Below are 17,600 nucleotides of genomic sequence, written 5' to 3'. Positions count from 1 at the left end.
GACTGATCCAAAACGTTAAAATGTTTCTGATAGGATTTTACATGCGCCTACTTCTATATAAAGTTTTACTAGACTGTTAATTTTTAAATATGTCCTAAGTCCCTTTTTTAACCCAGACATATTCATATCCCAATCAGAATTGATCTTTTTAATTTATCAATGTTTTCTAAACAGGAACCTGTGGAGGGAGCTAAAGATTAGGTTAATAACAAGGGTGGATCATCAAAATACCAGCAGAAGTGAATTAAATCAGATTACATGAAAGATTTGATCGATGTATTACCAGCTAAGTTTTTCCTCTATTTAGAGGAGTGTATACATTTTTAATTAAAATTAAAAACTAATAAAATCTTTCCTCTTGAACTTATACTTTTTTATATTGTTTTACATTTTTTTTGGGAGATGATTGATGCATTCCATGTGAAACCTAGACATGTTTGTTCAATGAAAATCATTTTTAAACTCAGTCAAATGGGTATTAAATCATTTTGGGCTTTACTGTAGTCAGCCAGGAATCTCTCAGCCATCAAGCAAACTGTGCCAGAACTGAAAGCCCGTTGGTGTTAGCTGACCTTCTGTTCAAAACAACAACTGTTTGCAGCTATGAGACGGTATTTAGAACCACACACCTTTATTATCCAAATACCTTCCTGTGTAAAACAACATCCCCATTTAGAACCCGTTTATAGCTTGGTTCCAAATTAATCACAGCGCCAAGAATGATGTTTCCACTCTAGTGACAAAATGGAAAAGATATAAATTTTTGATCCTTGGCTGATTCTAGCCTAAACTTGTTAGACTATGTATTTTGCATATGTATCAGTTAGAAATCATAATAGTAATAAGCCATCTTTACATTATTTGTGGTGGTTCTGGTGTGTATGATACAAAAATTAGAAATCCTTATTCTTGGTGGGGAGGGGGGGGGGTTCTTTTTTTTTCTTTTCTTCAAAGGTCAAACTCAAATAAAATAATAAATTTCATCTTATAAGTTCAAATATAATGTATTGACTTTACTGTATAGATCCTAGTTTTTTAAGTAAATTTAATTCCTTATTCAACTCCTTTCTAGCACTCTGTTCATTTTTAGCCCCTTTTTCAAATTATTCCTGTTTGTGTTGTTAAAAACAATTCCAAAAAAAGAAAACTATATTTAAATATACGACCGATATCGATTTAGGCATTTTCAAGGCAAATTAGCAAAAAGGCAGATATTCTGCTCTAGCTTCTGGGTCCAAAGATCTACATTAATCCTAAACAAAGACACAGGGAGAGCGTTATTTTGAAGATATAATAAACTTTTAGTGATATTTTAGCAGAACGTCTTTTGGAAGATTCTATCTTTTTCCTTTAAAGGCAAGCCCAATGAATGAATATAGCAGTAGTGTGGGCTGCAAGACATGAGCATCTAGAGATTTGTTAAATAAACTTGAATAAATTGGGGCACTAATAGCTTATTGTTTGCACAAAGGTCTTGAAAAGTTTTGACAATTAAAATGTAACACAGTGGTCTATTAAGTCCTACATAATCCTCGATATAACGCCGTCTTAGCTGGAAACAATGCGTCTTTCTTTTCTTTTTTTTTTGCAGTTGGGCTTGTTGTAGACCAGAAGTAAAAACAAACAGAAATTTACACTAAAGTAGCTTACGCTAAAGTCTAGCTCCACAGTCAATCCAGCTGTTTATTTTCACTTAGTTCTAATGTGAAACATTTCGGTGATTAATGTAGGATTTGGAAAACAGAATTTCCCTTGTTTGGATGGGACCTTGAGCTGGTGAAGATAAGCCAGGTCCAAATGTGCACTTTCTTCCCGTGTTTATGGCTCTTGTTTGTGTTTTTAAGTTTATCTTGCACAAAAAAAAGCTACATTCATCACAGTATGAAGAACTGTGTTGTCACCCAAATAGCTGAATGGCAATGTTTCTTAAATGACATTCCATCATTTCAAGAGCCTAAGAGAAAAAAGGATAAAACAGAGGAAGGAGAAGATCCCTCCAAATATTTTTGAAAACTTCCTTCCACAGTCCACTATTGATGTTTTAAAGTACGAACAGATACAGCATGATGTGAGTGGGTGAAACAGCTTCAGTAGTCAAGTAGTTTCCTCATCAAGTGAGTTGAGAGGCGTGTGTGGTGAGCAGCTTTGACTGAGGCTCCTCGTTAGCTAGAGCCACCTGGTGGTCATTGTCTGATTAGCTTCACAGACTCCAGGAAGAAGGATTATGGAGATTTGAGATTAGGAAGGCAAAACAGGATAAATTTGAATTGAAGAGGAAGTCTGTTATGTTGGGCTGCTCAGAGGCAGGGCTCAGCCTTAGGAGGACATACTGTAAAGGGTTAGTTTCTGTGTCCTGACATCTGATTCATTGTCATTCCAAGTTCCCACTGTCAGACTGAGAGATGTTGAGCGTGTTAGCAGAGGGGAAGAGGTCTCTTTGGTCTGTGGGGCTGTGGTAGTCAGATGTCAGGTCGGGGTCCAGAAGGGAGGACAGTGTGACGTGGGAAGAGCCTTTCTTTAAGCACTGGGAGTAGAAGTTAAGCATGAGGTCCAGCTTGTTTTCAATAGACTGTACCTAAACAAATGCAGACCGATACCGAATTTATGATTTCATTTCACACAGATTCTTCAAGTAGTGTCGTTTTGATGGTACCTGCTTCTCCACTTTGACCACACGGCCCATCATGCTGAGCTCATCCAGCGGGTCCAGCTCTGGAGGCGTCTTCTCTCCTTTTTCAGGACGTGCTTTCTTATCAGGCTGAACAGGTCCTCGGCCAATTATCTGATCCACCCTTTTACACAGACAGATAACTCTTTCATCCAATACTTTTCTTTCTTACCTTATCCTATCCTTTTTCAGTCTTACCTTATCCTACCCCTGAATTTACCAGTGCAATTAAAATTTCTAAGGTCAGAAACCATGCATTCTGGTAATTATCACATCTCTGACAGTGTTGTAGTTAAGACCCCATAAGGCAAGACCAAGTCAAGGCCTTTTATTCAAAGATGTTATGTTTTCTGCAAGAATTCTGTTCTAATTAAAAATAATAAGTCAGCATTTGCCTTTATTTCCTGTTCTAGATGCCAAATGTAGCATCATTCCTTAAGTTCAGTTGGGGGCCACATATATGCTGGAAACTAAAATCTGTGCAGGTGCTGGAAACTGCCACCGGGCAGCACTTTAGACACTCCCAGTTTGGCTGATTTACAAAAATGTTTCGTTCGTCTGATCTAATCAGATCTGCTCCTTCCACGTTTGGTGGAAAAAACATTTCTCTCTTTTTTATGAAACCTAAAGTAGTGCATTACGGTTTGTAATATTACAGAAGCTACAGGGATGTTAACACTTTACAAGTCATTGTAAGCAGTATGCTACTGCATTTAGGCTTTGTTTAGGTGTATAATTATAGTGTTATGGGTTATAGTTCATCTCTATTTTCAACCTAAATTAGGAACTTTTAAAGAAAAATTAATTTCAAGTACTGAAATGTTAAAAAAATTTGAGCCAGAACATTCTAAGTATTTATAATCGTTGTATTTTTAAAGGAACGCAGTGTAACTTGTGGCCACTAGGGGCACTAGACCTGTAACTTTAATGTCTAGCGCCCTTATTGGCCACAAGTGCCGCAGTACCATTGCTAAACTTAACAGTCAGCCGGCCAGCCTCCCATGTGTTTTGATTGAGGACCGCACTAGGCATCTAGGTTTAGCTCAGAGGGCTGGAGAAATGCTGCTGCTCTATGGAGAGCAGGGCGGGACAGGCCGAACTGTGCCGCATGGCACAGAGGACTAGCGGCGTTCTTCCAGGTCACATGACCTGGTCAATGATCGTGCGTCTTCTCTCAACTTACATAGGCAGTATTTCAAAAGAGGAGCTCCACTCGTCACATTGATAGTGTCAGGCGCTATATTGGTATGAGGAATCATTTAAAATAACTCATAAGCGTCAAGTCTTTAGATCACAAAGTGTTAAAGGCACACAAATGTATCATAACAGAGTTTTATAGCTCAGATTTAAAGATATTGACTCGTGTTATGTGAAGATTAAGGTACCTAATTTGCAAGCTCTTGATACGGCCCAGCATGTCCAGGTGTCCTGCAGAGTACTGCTCTATGACATCCTTCACATCGTATGGACGGAGAGTCTCCTTAAACTTCCTCTTTGCAACAAGGAACTTCAGTATCCTGCACACACAAACACAACACCACTCTTATTCTTTTTTAACCTTTCTGAACAGAGTTTTAAACAGAACAGGAAGCTCACAGTAGAACTGTAAACCTTTAGAAAAATGCCGAAGCAGGAGGCTATGAAATAATGCAGGCCACCCTGAGAATAACAAGATTAATTAAAGTCAGCATGACGTTATCATTCACCAACAGGCCCATAAAGAAAGCAGTCACAAACCTACTAAACCATGTGGATATATTGAAACGATGAGCGCTTCTGCAAGAGACATTTTCTAATCGGGATTTGCTGTTTCAGCAATTAGCACCATTCCACGAATAGGATATCACACACACCTCTATTCTATCCACAGTTTCTGCTCTTTTGTCATTGTGACAGCTGTGTCGAGAGCCACTGGTAGACCACAGCTGCTCCCAGTTCCCCATGCACACTGCTCATAATCACCACCCTCACACTAGTGTGGGGGAGTCTCACCCAGAATACACCACTGTACCAGGTAAAACATCACTCACAACCTGCTCTGGCAGTGGGGTTCTGCCAAAAGGTCATGCAGGAGGAGGTAAAGCTTGTAGAAGAGATAAAAAAATCATTTTAGAAAAAGCTGAGACCCTTTTAAGAATGCCTGTTTCTTTTTATTTTATTTCTATGTAAGGCTGGTATCATGTTTTTACAGAATGGGAATACTAAGCTGTGGTCTCCTTCTCCATTGACTTGGTAATAAGAGAGAAGAAAACTGTTACTGAGCTACAGTAGCTTCTGTCTCTGTTGTAAAATACATTACAAAAAAAATATATCTCATGAATCAATAAATATAAAAACACTGTATTTAAATTCCTAGTGCAAGCACATTCATTAACTTTAAAATAAGTCATAGCCCTGGCACTATTACAGTGTACAATACTAACGGTAATGCCAGGTGATGTACAGTAGAAGGAGTGCTGGCAATTCCTGGAAGGTGAAGGAATTGAGACCATTGACCGGCCTTCATGTTCCGCAGACATAAATCCAATAGAACGTCTTTGTTTAGTTCCATCTGCCACCCTTGTCACCTAAGACAACATGAGCTCTGTGATGTTCTGGTCAGGATCCTATAAAGACCATTTAAACAAGCATTTGGGGAAAATGCAAAATCCTGAGTACCACTTTGAGTTTGATGATATTTTTGCAAACTGGACAAGTCTTCCATATTAGTTTTTCAGTTTGACTTTCTTTGTGATTCCACAAATGATCCACAAATGATCCACAATGATTGTGATTCCAGGCTAACCCACAAAGGGGTTAGCCTGGAATCACAATCCTTGGGTATTCATTCCTACCCAAGGATGTGGTATTCTTTACTTCCTTCCTTACCGTGCGTATTCCAGAGCAGTATGGATATTCAGCAAGATTTTGTTTGTTTATTTGTGTTCTTAAAGTTTTGTTTTTATATATTTGAACGGTATATATGGCCTTTATGGAAGTATGAAAAGAAGTAGGCCATTAATGAAAAAAAAAAAAAACACCAGGAGGACTATAATTTGCATTTTACTACAAATCATGTGGAGAACATATGGAAGAATGTAGCTTGCTCCGCTGAGACCAAAACTGAACATATTGGGTCTGCGTGCAAAAGACCATGAAGGTTTTCTGCATATCATTTTCTTCCACCACAAAATAAAGACCTTGTGTTGATCTATTGAATAGAAAACCATTAAAAGGCACAATGTTTGTGGTGTTAGCACTATAAATGGTGCTCTATGTATTGTTTCTTTTAACTATGACTACCAATACTAGTTAATGTCTTGGGTTTTGTTTTATTTATTTATTTTTTCCATTATTTTTTATTTTATTTTTTTAGGTTTGTTCAAAATGTTTGAGATTCCCTTTTCGAGACTCCAAAAAAAAAGACCTACAGGTATCAAAGTTACCTTGTACCTTTTAATGCAGCAAATTTAAAAATGTCATCAAATGACAATGCATCTAAAATGTGTTGAAATTTAGCTGATGAGTAATAAATATAAAGATTAATAGTCTTCCAACAACAAATTCATGTAAACCAGCACTAGGATAACCTATAAAGAGAATAACTTTTGAATTAATCAGGAAAATGTGAAGAAAGGGGAGGAGCTAATGGTGACCTGCAGGCGTCATAATCCTTCTCCATGCGCAGCACTTGGCTTCTTGATGACTTATGCGCTTGGGGTATTTTTTGCAAGCCGCCTTTTCTTAATTTGCAAGTAGGCGCAGATTTTATTCTTTTTTTTTTTTTGCCAATGTGGGTCTCAGGTGTAGGTTAATAAAAAGATTGAAAGGGAATGAGGGGGGTTTTATATCCTCTAAGGGTTTCTTTAAAATGCTGACTCTCCTTCCTGGTCACTAAAATGGCTTTGATAACACAGAGTCAGGTTTCAGCGCCCCCACCCTTTTCCAGATCATTTCCAGCCACTGCGCAACACCGTTGGCGTGGCTTACTAAAAGATATTACTTTTAGTAAGTCATACTTTTCGGTGCTAGGAAGTTGAAATGTAAGAAAAACACAGGGATGACTGGGGACCGAGGAAGTGTCAGGAAGAGCCCAAAATGCTTGCAAAGCCCCAGCAAACATTTCTGCAATTCAGCAAAGGTGATACCCAGATATTCTCCAATGGCATGTTTTAGCTGGGAATTAAAAATGACTGTTTTGCTGACATGTACCCAAGGTGGGCCAAGACGAATGAGCCACTGCAGGAGCAGGTTTGAGTCTTTCTAGATATAACTATGTGCCCGCCACAGTCAGTGACAAAAGCTAGTCTATGAGTTGAAATATATATCTACAACAAATTCATTAAAAACATGAAAATAATAGATGTATTAAAATTTTGATGCAGAAAGCTAAAAAAAAACAAAAAACAAATGAAATCAGATCACTATAAATGGAAGTGTCCAAATTATTTATCTATTAAAGCAGGCACTTCATCAAAGACTGCAAGCTTGCAAGAATTTGTTACACAGCATCACATTTTGGCACGTGGGGAGTTGCAGTAGAGGGGCACTCAGGCTTTGTTTTCTTCTTCTTCTTCTCTCTTAATACATTAACACAGCACCATGCACATTTATATAAGCGGTCCGGCACTGATAAACCACAAGCATCTAAAGTGAAGGCTCAGCAATAAAACCTGTGTTTCCCTAACATCAATCATGAGCCGTGCTGAGATGATGCAAACGTACCGGTATGTTAACACAGTGAAAACACCTGCTGTTTACACACCTGCACTATCTATAGGAACTCCCTCCCTCCTATTGTCTGCAGCACAGAGCAGCTGAGGTTAGAGTTATCTGCTGAGTCAAGCACAAACCTGAGAAGACAGCGCTATGCCCCATCAGTAGCATTACACTGTCACACAGTCAAACATGTTAGTACATACTACAAAATACAAAACATATCTGGACAAAAGCTTTTCTACAATTGATAAACAAATTATATTATTAGAAATCTGCTTGAATTTAGCCAAAGAAAAGTAAAATCAGGTATGGAGTGACCACAGGTCTTTAAACAATTACATATTAAACCAAAAACTGTAGCGTTTAGGTGAAAGGTGAAACACTAGGTTAAGACATCTTTATGAAGTGCAACGAAATGCAAACATTACAACTGGAGCATCCTGTGAGGAGCTCCATTGGAACATTTTACGAAATTTAAATGATGCAGAAAACCTATAAATCAGAAAAACTAAAGGGGTTTTGTTGTGAAGTATAGATCCTACCAAAGCATTCTGGGACTATCTTAAAAACTCACTTATGTTCATGAACAAGGTCATTCTTCCAAGGGCATCTACAAATGTAGAGCTCCTTAGACAGGTTCGTAGTACCTTGAGAAATACAGTCAGGCTCCAGTGCTGACATCAGGGAGCTGGAAACAGAGGTATTGTAAACTGCTTTCATCAACCCCCCCAGGAGTACAGCTCCGCCCAAGCACCAGATGTTTGCTAGCAATTGTAGTTTTTCTGCCACCATCAGTGAAAAAAATTTCATCCAGGTAATCTGAGAGAGTGTGCATGTTGGATGGTGTGGCAAGTCTGTGCTAATGCTTGCGACTTCTTGGAATTATCTGTTTAATACATAAAAATGAAAAAAAAAAAACATCAGACAGAGATTAGGACACGATTTTTTTTTTTTGTTTTTTTTTTTTTTTTTTTAGGAAAAACAGATCAGCATGGATGAATCATTTGGGTTGGTGGCTCATTTCAGTGCTACTGTAAATAGGTCAAACTATGGTTGTGCATAGTTTAACCTATTTGTGCAAAATCTAAACCATCTCTGATCTCTGAGACCTGCACCCTGAATGCACCATGGAGCGTAATCAAAGATCTTTCCTCCCAGCAGCTGTAAGACTTTATAACCATCATTGTTCCCAACAACCTTAAACTTATATTAATGCTGATTTTTGCACAGTTTCTGTCTTAGTTAAATAACATGCTGCTGTCATCTCTGCTGTCAACATGCTGCACATTTCTGCTGAGCTATCTCTTTTGTTATGCTGCTAGAGGCGTACGCTTCTGGAGGACATAGGGACCCCTTTTTCATCATTCTATCTCTGTTCTCCCACTCTGCAGTATTTGATAGCTCAATCTCTAACCTTATGCCATCTCTGTTTTTCCTCATAGTAGCTTCATCTGGCCTGTTCCTGTTAGGCCGTGACAAAACAGGAACAGGCCAGAGGAAGAGAGAAATATCAGCTGTGCTGCTGCCATAAATTTTATATAGATGTTTGAGATCAGCCTGTTTTTCAGTGTAGTCCAGTTTCTCTGACTCTGACTGGCTGGATGTTCTCTCTTTACCCTCTGACATGGGAGCTGGCTCGGAGCTCGTCTGCCTGGCTGTGTGTTTCCTGGACGGGGTCGTCTTTCACAGTTGCCTTTATTATTTCTGCTTCTGTCTCCTTGAACCCCTGTCAGCCTCAGCAGATGGCCGCTCACATTGAGCCTGGTTCTGCTGGAGGTTTCTTCCTGTTAAAAGGGGGTTCTTCCTCTCCACTGTTCCTACATGCATGTTTAGTGTGAGGGATTGCCTTCGAGTCAATGAGTCGATGCAATCAACTGGTTTTCCTTAGATAGAAAACCTTGAATCAATCTGACTGTATGATTTAGTGAACTGTAAAGGGCCTTGAGATGACATGTGTTGCAAATATAAATAAACTAAATTGAATTTCACATATCCATTACAGTAAAAATATTTATTCTTCAGATGCACAGTATTTATATTGTATAAACACTATACAGTACAATATTTTATATTTTCTTAACTCTGTCGCTTATTCTGTAATTTTTATAAACTTTTCTGTGGTCCACGTTATGGGACCGCTTTTGCTATCACCTTTTTCTGCTGCAGTAACTCCACGATTTACCCAATTGTGGGACAACAAAAGGAATTTTCCATTCTATTTTTTTAACTATCATAGATTTTAAAGAGGCCAAAATGCAACATATCAGCTCTGCAAAGCCAAAGGGTTTCTCAGGGGACTGTTTTTGTGTTGATATCAACATCTTGAATATCGCTGAGAAGAAAATTGGTTAACAGAAGAGAGTATAAAAGTGCTGTTCTCATCAGTAACATTTGACATAAATGCTTGGAATGATTTGCTGCCAAATTCATGTGAAGGCAGATTCATTACAAGCTAGCAGACCTTTGATTTCTTTGCAAAAAGTCAATGATTGCCTTCTGTAATGGCTTTCCGTGCAGTTTCTTTTAAATATTTCCCTGTCAAAGAGGCTTAAACCTTATTTGAAGCAAGATGATAATCTGAAGAAATCCACCAACATCCAATAACTACAACTAAAGCTCAAGTACTTGGAAACATGAAGAAATTTGGAGTAAAAAATAACTACAATGTCTTGATTTAACTCTGAAAGATAGGTAAACTTTATGCATGTAATGTATTCTGTAATCTAGCAATATGTTATGTCTTATAGGTTGAAAGGGAATATATCATCACATAATGCTGTAGAAAAGGCTGCTATTACCTTTATAGAACTATTTTGGCAGATCGTATGGCAGACAAAACATCTCAAAAGGAAACACATCATGTCATGATCTGGCCTGATTCCTCAACCTTAAATGTTTATTTATTTATTTCACCTGCCATTTTCCCTCCCTGCTGTAATTATCATTTATTCCTTTCCCCTGTTTCCTTTTCTTTATATTCAGTTCAGCCTGAGCGTTCGGGTCCAGATTATTATTAGTTTCTCTGTTAGTCCCTCTGTTCAGTTGTATTTTAGTTTACTCCACGGTTCATGTCCTGGTCTGGATCCTGGCGGCCACAGGAAAGAGTGTTTGCAGCGAGCCACAAATCCTCAGCAGCTCCACTTTTGTTGCGTCTGTTTATGTTTTTATTTCAATAAACATTTTTCCAGTTTCCTACTGGCTGTCTCACCTTGAATACTGGGTTCATCTGTCCCTCTTCATGACACATGACCTTAAGAAAGTGTTGGTACTACAGCAAACCATGATGGAGGATCATGTTGGATAAAAATATTCTTTAAAAAAAACCTTTCATGCAACTCTTTCTCACCGGCTGTACACTTCTAATTCAATTGTTATATTTACTGGGTAAATTAAGAACTATTATTGTATTTATATCATAGGGTGGTTTATTTTTACATTTTTGTATTTACAAAAACTGTCCTTGAGTGGCATACTCCAGCATTGCTTCCATTTCAGGAAGAGATACTACAATATCAGAAACTGGCTTAAATATCTTAAAAGCCCTTAATCAAAATGTGCTACAGTTGACCTTGTCAGAGCGGTAAAACATAATTTCCCTTTCAGCCATATTATATTGTGATCCATCTAGATACTGTTTTCATCTGTGTCTTTTTGTGTTTATGTATATTTGCTAATAAGCATCCCCATCACACCATCAACATGTGACCAACTGCAGCCTGCTAGGCTCACTGACTGACAAGGTCACATGGGGAAACTAACCATGCCTGCAGTAGATCTGTTACCTTAAAGTGGACACTTCTGCTTGATCAGCTAAATGTTAGTTACACTATATACGTTTCTTTTTTCTTTTTTTTTGGCCTGTATAAACATGAGCATGCTTAATGTGATTGTTTATGACTAAAACCACACTTTTTGCTGTGGATGCAGCAATTCAAAACATTCTACTGTATGTTCACCTACTTAGGAAGCAGCCAGCTCGCTTGGAATGGATGGAAGCGTAAGGATGCAGTTTGCTCTGACAGAGGCTAAACAGCTTAATCATGGCTTAGAGATCAAGACAAGTTAAATAACAATAAGAATGTGACAAAGAAACAGCTACAAAGGTTCTTTTTCCCCACAAGTGCTCCTCCTTACATTCATACCTTGAATTTTGTTAACACCAGTGACTACATACAAAACGGCTACTTTTGTTGTTATCAGCCCATTAAATGACAGTTGAAAGCTTAAGTTCTGATTTAAAATCTAAAGCAGGAAAAGAAGCAAAGATGTTGATTACCATGGAAACTAAATAAAGCAGAAAACAGACACTGCTGACCAAGTGCTACTTGTAGGTCAACAAAACTGACAACTGTCTTGAGATTTGTCAAAACAGCTTTCAGATTAGATAATCTCTTATTGTGAACCTAAAGATGAGAGTCAAGACGGCAGATAAATTAGGGTTGAAAGCATCCCCTTGGTTAAAGGACCCACCTGACAGCTCGTATAAGCGTCTTCACTGCTGGAATCACCTCGTCCATGGCCACATCACAATATGACTTGTCTTCCACGCTTTCCTCTCCCAATCCCTCCACTGACGTGCATGAGTAGAAGACAACCATTAACACATTTATTGTAAGCTCTGAAAATATGTGCAATATCAGCTTACCATCAATAGGTGGACGTGGCTTGAGGCGAAGGGAGGTGCGGAAACGAGTGCGGTCGTTAAAGCTCCAGCTCTTTTGGACCTTTCCAGGGCTGGTGGCTTCAGGTACGTTCTCCTGGCTGGGGGAGCGGCGAACACCGGAGCCGGGGGGCAGAGGTGAGGCTTTGTTTCGGATAGTTTGGGATGAACGGGAGTTGTTCATCCGGATCCGATCCCGAAAGCCCATTTTACTGCTGACAGTGAGGTTAAAGTAGTTAAATAGATGGAGACATGTTGGTATTCTTGGAAAATGGCAGGCATTCAATCTTCTCTTTCTGGTGTGGATTTCTCAGTCAGCGAGGAAAAGAGGAGCTCTCAGTGCTTGAACAGAAGACAACTGGATATCCTTTTCTAGTTCCTTTAAGAAGTTTGGCTTGTATATTTCTACTTGTCAACAGGAAATGTCAAAACTATCTGTCACTGCTAAGAGAATCTGAAAAGCTGGGATTGCTTGCCCATGATCAGAGCTAAATCGGCATTTTGTTGATGTGAAAATCAATTAAATGACACCAGGTGTCTTTTATTCAAACAGCAGTCTGCTTTGGTTTCATTGCGCTAAAACACCTTTGGGGTTAAGAGCAGCATCACACCATGTGGAAAATAGGTGGCATTTGGAAAACAGCAGAATGACAACCTAATTCTGTTAGAAAAGAGTTTGTTAGTAGAGAAGAGGAAACAGAAAAAACTTGGGTTCTTGTTATACCAGTCACTAAAATGATGAAACTGACAAAACAAGGAAACAAAGATTTACATTAAGCGAAGGTCAGAACAGCTGAATTAAAGAGAACCTCTGTGCAATAATAACCGTTTCTGCCCTTAGGAATGCCCTGTTATCTCTGTCTTTGCCCCTGAATCAGCAAAATACAAATAAAGACTACAACTAAGGTGCTTGAACAGCAAAAAAAAAATGGTTTTGCAAATATCACAGAAACCACCTTAATCCCCTCAGCAAACTGTATAGGTATGAGAACATTGGCTTCAAAGGGCAGCAATACAAAAGGCATTTTTAAACACTCAGTACCAATCACCACAAGCCAAGTCAGGCTATTTGAGGTCAACCGCTTACAAGAGGAAAGCTATTTGGCAGGCTGGCTCTACAAAAGATTGACTCCTAACATTGCCAGTAAAGCTGCTCTTGTGGAGATCTCCCACTCAGCAGCTGCTTAGAGGTTATATACTATCACGGATCCATGGGCAGAGCTACTGTCATGCACCGCAGAGAAGTAAGTGCCAGGTCGTTTACTTTCACATCTTTTCAGATGGTTTACTCTTTGCCTGGCGTATGATACACATAAGCAGGCTATTTGAATTAGAAATCAAATAGCAAGAGTATATTTAGTGGAGGCAGCATTTCATACAAACAGTAATAAAATGGGAATGTGGGGGGTAGCATGAAAGACCTTTGCATGCCATACATGGAAAAGAAGCGGATGCTCCTGGAGCATCGGAAACCATACATTTCTCAGCAGCACATCGAGAGAACAGTGCATGCAAACTGGATCACCTTCAATCTGTAGAAGCACAACACAAAGGTGTTGATTTGATTGAGAGATGTGTCTGATTTGAAAAGGAAGAGCATGCACACAAGTGTCAACTGTTTTCCAGAAAAATAAATATAAAGTAGCAAAACAAGGGTTTTCCTTGTGAAAATTTTAATACTATCACAGACCTTCGGCGAGAGGAAAATTCAGGTTACTGAAAATGTAAACACTGCCCTGCAATAGTATCCATAACCCATATTGTTACATTACAGCCATAAGCCTGTGATTTTTGTGATAGACCAATAGCAACTTGCTTGGACTGAAATTGGGAAACATAAGGAGCGTCTTTGTATTTAATATATTTAAAGCATGGTTGGATTACAAAATAATCCTAAAAGGCTTAATCTTTGTGTTTTCATCAAAAGCATGACTACAAAGAATTGGCCTACACCTAAAGTGACTATCTGGGTGAGGGCAGCATTACTAGGGCAACCAAGAGGCTCAAAGTTATGCTGGAAAGCCAGCAGAGATCCACACCTTAGAAGACCCGTTCTTGTCAAAAGGACAGAAAGGGTCTGTCCTGTTGACCTAAATTGAACATTTTTTTTTTTACTAAATCTATTTAACTATAGGAGGTGTGCATCACCACTGTGACATACAAAGGTGACACAATCATGTATGCTCTTTCTCTTTAGGGACAAGAAAAACAGTAAGAGTTGATGGGAAGATAAATAGAAATAAATAGACAAATTTAGGGGGAGAAAGAAACTATTTCTATTGGCTGCAGAAGGATCCTGACACTACATCCACAGTAGAATTGGTGAAATAACAAAAATGGCATATGGATGTGCAAATCCAATAAAGACCCACCCAAAAAATAGTTAAGCTGTAACTTTATGGACCTTAGTTCCGAGACAGGATGAACATTTTAAACTTTCACTTTAGACTTGCTCAGTCATTTTAAACTCAATATGGTACAATGAGGTTTGTGGTTGTAATGCAACAAACAGCGGGCTTAAACCAACTAGGACATTTCCAAATATTAGCAATATTAGCATAGTCCTAGTTTTGAGGTATTTACAAAAAAAAAAAAAAAAAACAGGCCTTAAACTATATATTTATTTCATTTGTGGACCAGAGTGCAATGCCTGTTTAAGGACTTTAATTTAACACAGTGCATCTTATATCAATTATTAATGCAACATCTTTCTGGAACTCATGCTGTGAATGTTTTTTTGCATTACTGTAAGAAATCATTTAGAAGGCCACTGCACCCGGTCCACAAATCTTTGAGTGCTTCAGGCAATGTAGGCAGGATGTGTTGCTGAAGAAGTAAGAGCCATGTTATTGATCTGCGACATCTTAGCGTGCCCCGTGCACAGGATTGTTGCTGTGGGTACCTCTGCTTGCGGCCAGCATGAATCCGGAAGAGACCTCGCTTTTTAGAAAGGAGCTGACTGGGGAGACACACAAGGCAGAGGGAAAGACGGTGAGGGGTGGAAAGGGGGTGGTGGAAGTGAGGGTAGAGGAGGTCCTTGGATGCAATTTGGGTACCCAATAAACCCATGAGGACAAGGTGTAGCAAAGAGAAAACATAGAGAAAGGGACGGAGAAGTTTCGATCTAGAGATCAGACACTTAAATGATTCCCCTTGGCTGATCAATAAAGCAACTAAATAGTACCAGGTTGGAGATTGACCCGAGGACTTTAAGAAGAATACTTTCTACTTTTCTATGCTTGACTGACATATCTGCACTCATTCAGGCAGCAAGGATGAATGAGAACAATACTTTTAGCAGATAACAGTAAGGCTAAACAGGCTTGTCTGCTTTATCCTTTTAGTTTTTCTACGTCTGTCAGCTTTGTTAACATGTCAGATTTGGTAAAGGTTGCTATAATGCTAGCTCACTAACCATGTTCATAGTTATCATAAGCTGTTTAGCTATTTGATTAAATCATTTAGCATTTAATTTTAGAAAAATTACTTATGTAGTATGACCTCAAGAGCCAAGATTTAAAATAGGTCACAAATCTGTATTCAGTGTATCTCAAGGTGATTTCTTTCTCTCAATGGTCCAAATGGGCATTTTAAACTTAATAATTTGAAATAATTTTAGAGCAAAGAAAATATGCATCCTGAAGGAAACTTTTCGATTAGAAAGGGGTGATAAGAGTTATTTATAAAACAAATAAAATGATGCCAAATAGCAGTTAAGGGTTTCCCCGCTAAGTATAGCCATCACGTGTGACAACAGGACCTCAAATGACAAATCTTATCAAATAATTCATTAGTCAAATACCTTGCCGTGCTTCCTTCATCCAGAGGCCTGCAAATACCTTTTAATACTTTAGAGTTGATCGAAATGTATCCCAACCAATAAGCTTTAACTAATAATACCATTTAGTTTACAAGGCCAGCTCATGGCGTGAAGAACAAACCTGCATGGAACTTCTGCCTTCCTGAGAACAGATGGAGGATGGATGCCATGAAAAGGACAGAATGGACATAAGGGAAAGAAGGAGAGGAAGAGGAAACTGGTGAGTGAGGAGCGAGAGATGGCAGAGATGGCCAAGGTATGAGCTTTGCAGACAAAGACGGTAAAAAGCAGAAGGGCCTGAAACACAGTGAACTCAAATTAGTATAGGACGGTTAGTGGAACCACACCTCCATGCATTTTGCTTTTAGACAGTCCTAAAATAACTTGTGCCTGATGATCAGTGTGACTGTTGAGAGATTTGCCACCTATTTGGATGAACTTTAGGGCTGTAAGAGGTGGTGAGGTGCCTACCTGTCCCTCGACAAATAGGGGGAGCTGTAGGGCCGGAGCCCAGACAGCAGCGTGTGGTAGGAGTTCTGCAGAACCTTCTTGGTGCTACGTTGTCGCTGGAGGTGACTGAACAGTAGCGTCAGTTCCCTGACAGCCACGTACAAAAATGAACAAAAAACAAAACACATGACAAATAAAAATGAAAAAAACAAAAACAAATGGAAAGCCACAAAAAGGCCAACTCAGTGGTCCAAAACACTTAAAAGAAGAGGGATACATGATAGAAAGTATATGTATGCAGGGTCCAAAACGTACTCTCTTTTCTCATCAAGAAGGAAAATTAAAAAGGTTTAAAGGGAAATTATTTCTTTTGGTTGGAGGTTTCTCCTTCTTGGATGTGCTTCTTTCTTAAATTACCAAAAGTCCTATATGGAGTGGGGTAGTATGATTTAATTCACCAACATCAAACCGTGTAATATTAACAGAGAATAAACTATACATATATTACACCAGACATATATATTACCTTGATCTGGTGGTTTATTAATATATTGTTCTAGCTTTTGCAGTAAAGCATAATTTCTATTTTTGTTCATTTGTCTTTTGAGAAAGTTTATTTTGAGCCCTGAACACAAAGGCTACTCCGACTTTCATCAGGGAGACATTTTCCTTTGGATGAACTTTTCTAATTTTACCCTCCTTTTAAGCAAATCAAAATTAGTCAAATTAATACATAAAAAATACTTTACATGAAAAGTACAAAGGAATATTATGGCCACCTCGAGAGAAAAATATTAATTTTGCTACTGAAAAAATTATGTCAAACTTTAAGAAGAATGTTGAAATACAGAAAATTTATTTGAAGGTTTTAGAAGCAGTTGTGAAAATGTGTGGGTTTTTTCTCCTTTGTTTCTTGTCGTGAAGCAAAAAACACTGTTTAAGTCATAAAATTAAAATCTGCCAATTAACAGAAAAGCGTGGCATTCCTGTCAACTTTAACTTTAGTCTATCTACTTTGTGTCATTCATGTAATTCAAATTCGAGATTTTAAATAAATCTAGAGAACGTCCTAAATATATTTAGTATTTCATGCACAATGTGACGCATCAAAATATGTTCGTTTTTTTAAAACGAAACCCTGCACAATACGCCATCAAAATGATTCAGTGGAATTAAAGCCTTTCCTTTTGAATTCAACCACGTAGAACTCAACAGCTGTATAATTTATACGTTCTCCCTTTTTCCATTGGCAGTACTTCAAACTCCTGTTTTTAAAGGCAAATAACCATCAGATGGAAGGTTAA

At 38.4% G+C, this 17,600-nt stretch overlaps 1 protein-coding gene across 18 annotated transcripts in view; it reads right to left on the bottom strand.

The window, feature by feature from the left end:
- Positions 1 to 1,659: 1,659 nt before the first annotated feature.
- Positions 1,660 to 17,600, bottom strand: part of LOC119785918 (potassium voltage-gated channel subfamily KQT member 4) — an 82,847-nt gene continuing 66,906 nt past the window's right edge. For 2 of the 18 annotated variants that reach the window (XM_038288873.1, XM_038288874.1), the window contains 7 exons: positions 15,968 to 15,988; positions 14,929 to 14,985; positions 12,012 to 12,241; positions 11,837 to 11,936; positions 4,054 to 4,185; positions 2,654 to 2,792; positions 1,660 to 2,575 (listed from right to left, as the gene is read on the bottom strand). In XM_038288873.1, the coding sequence (XP_038144801.1) occupies positions 2,372 to 2,575; positions 2,654 to 2,792; positions 4,054 to 4,185; positions 11,837 to 11,936; positions 12,012 to 12,241; positions 14,929 to 14,985; positions 15,968 to 15,988 (883 nt within the window). In that variant the 3' untranslated portion in view covers positions 1,660 to 2,371. Of the gene's footprint in view, positions 2,576 to 2,653; positions 2,793 to 4,053; positions 4,186 to 11,836; positions 11,937 to 12,011; positions 12,242 to 14,928; positions 14,986 to 15,967; positions 15,989 to 16,317; positions 16,444 to 17,600 lie in introns of all 18 variants that reach the window. The other 16 variants (XM_038288879.1, XM_038288881.1, XM_038288877.1 and 13 more) reach the window with 14 other exon arrangements.

Source organism: Cyprinodon tularosa, unplaced genomic scaffold (assembly GCF_016077235.1).
Source record: "Cyprinodon tularosa strain WSP-4 unplaced genomic scaffold, ASM1607723v1 ctg26, whole genome shotgun sequence".
NCBI lineage: Eukaryota > Metazoa > Chordata > Actinopteri > Cyprinodontiformes > Cyprinodontidae > Cyprinodon > Cyprinodon tularosa.
The sequence above is the reverse complement of the archived record's forward strand: the minus strand, read 5'-3'. Positions and strand labels throughout refer to the sequence as shown.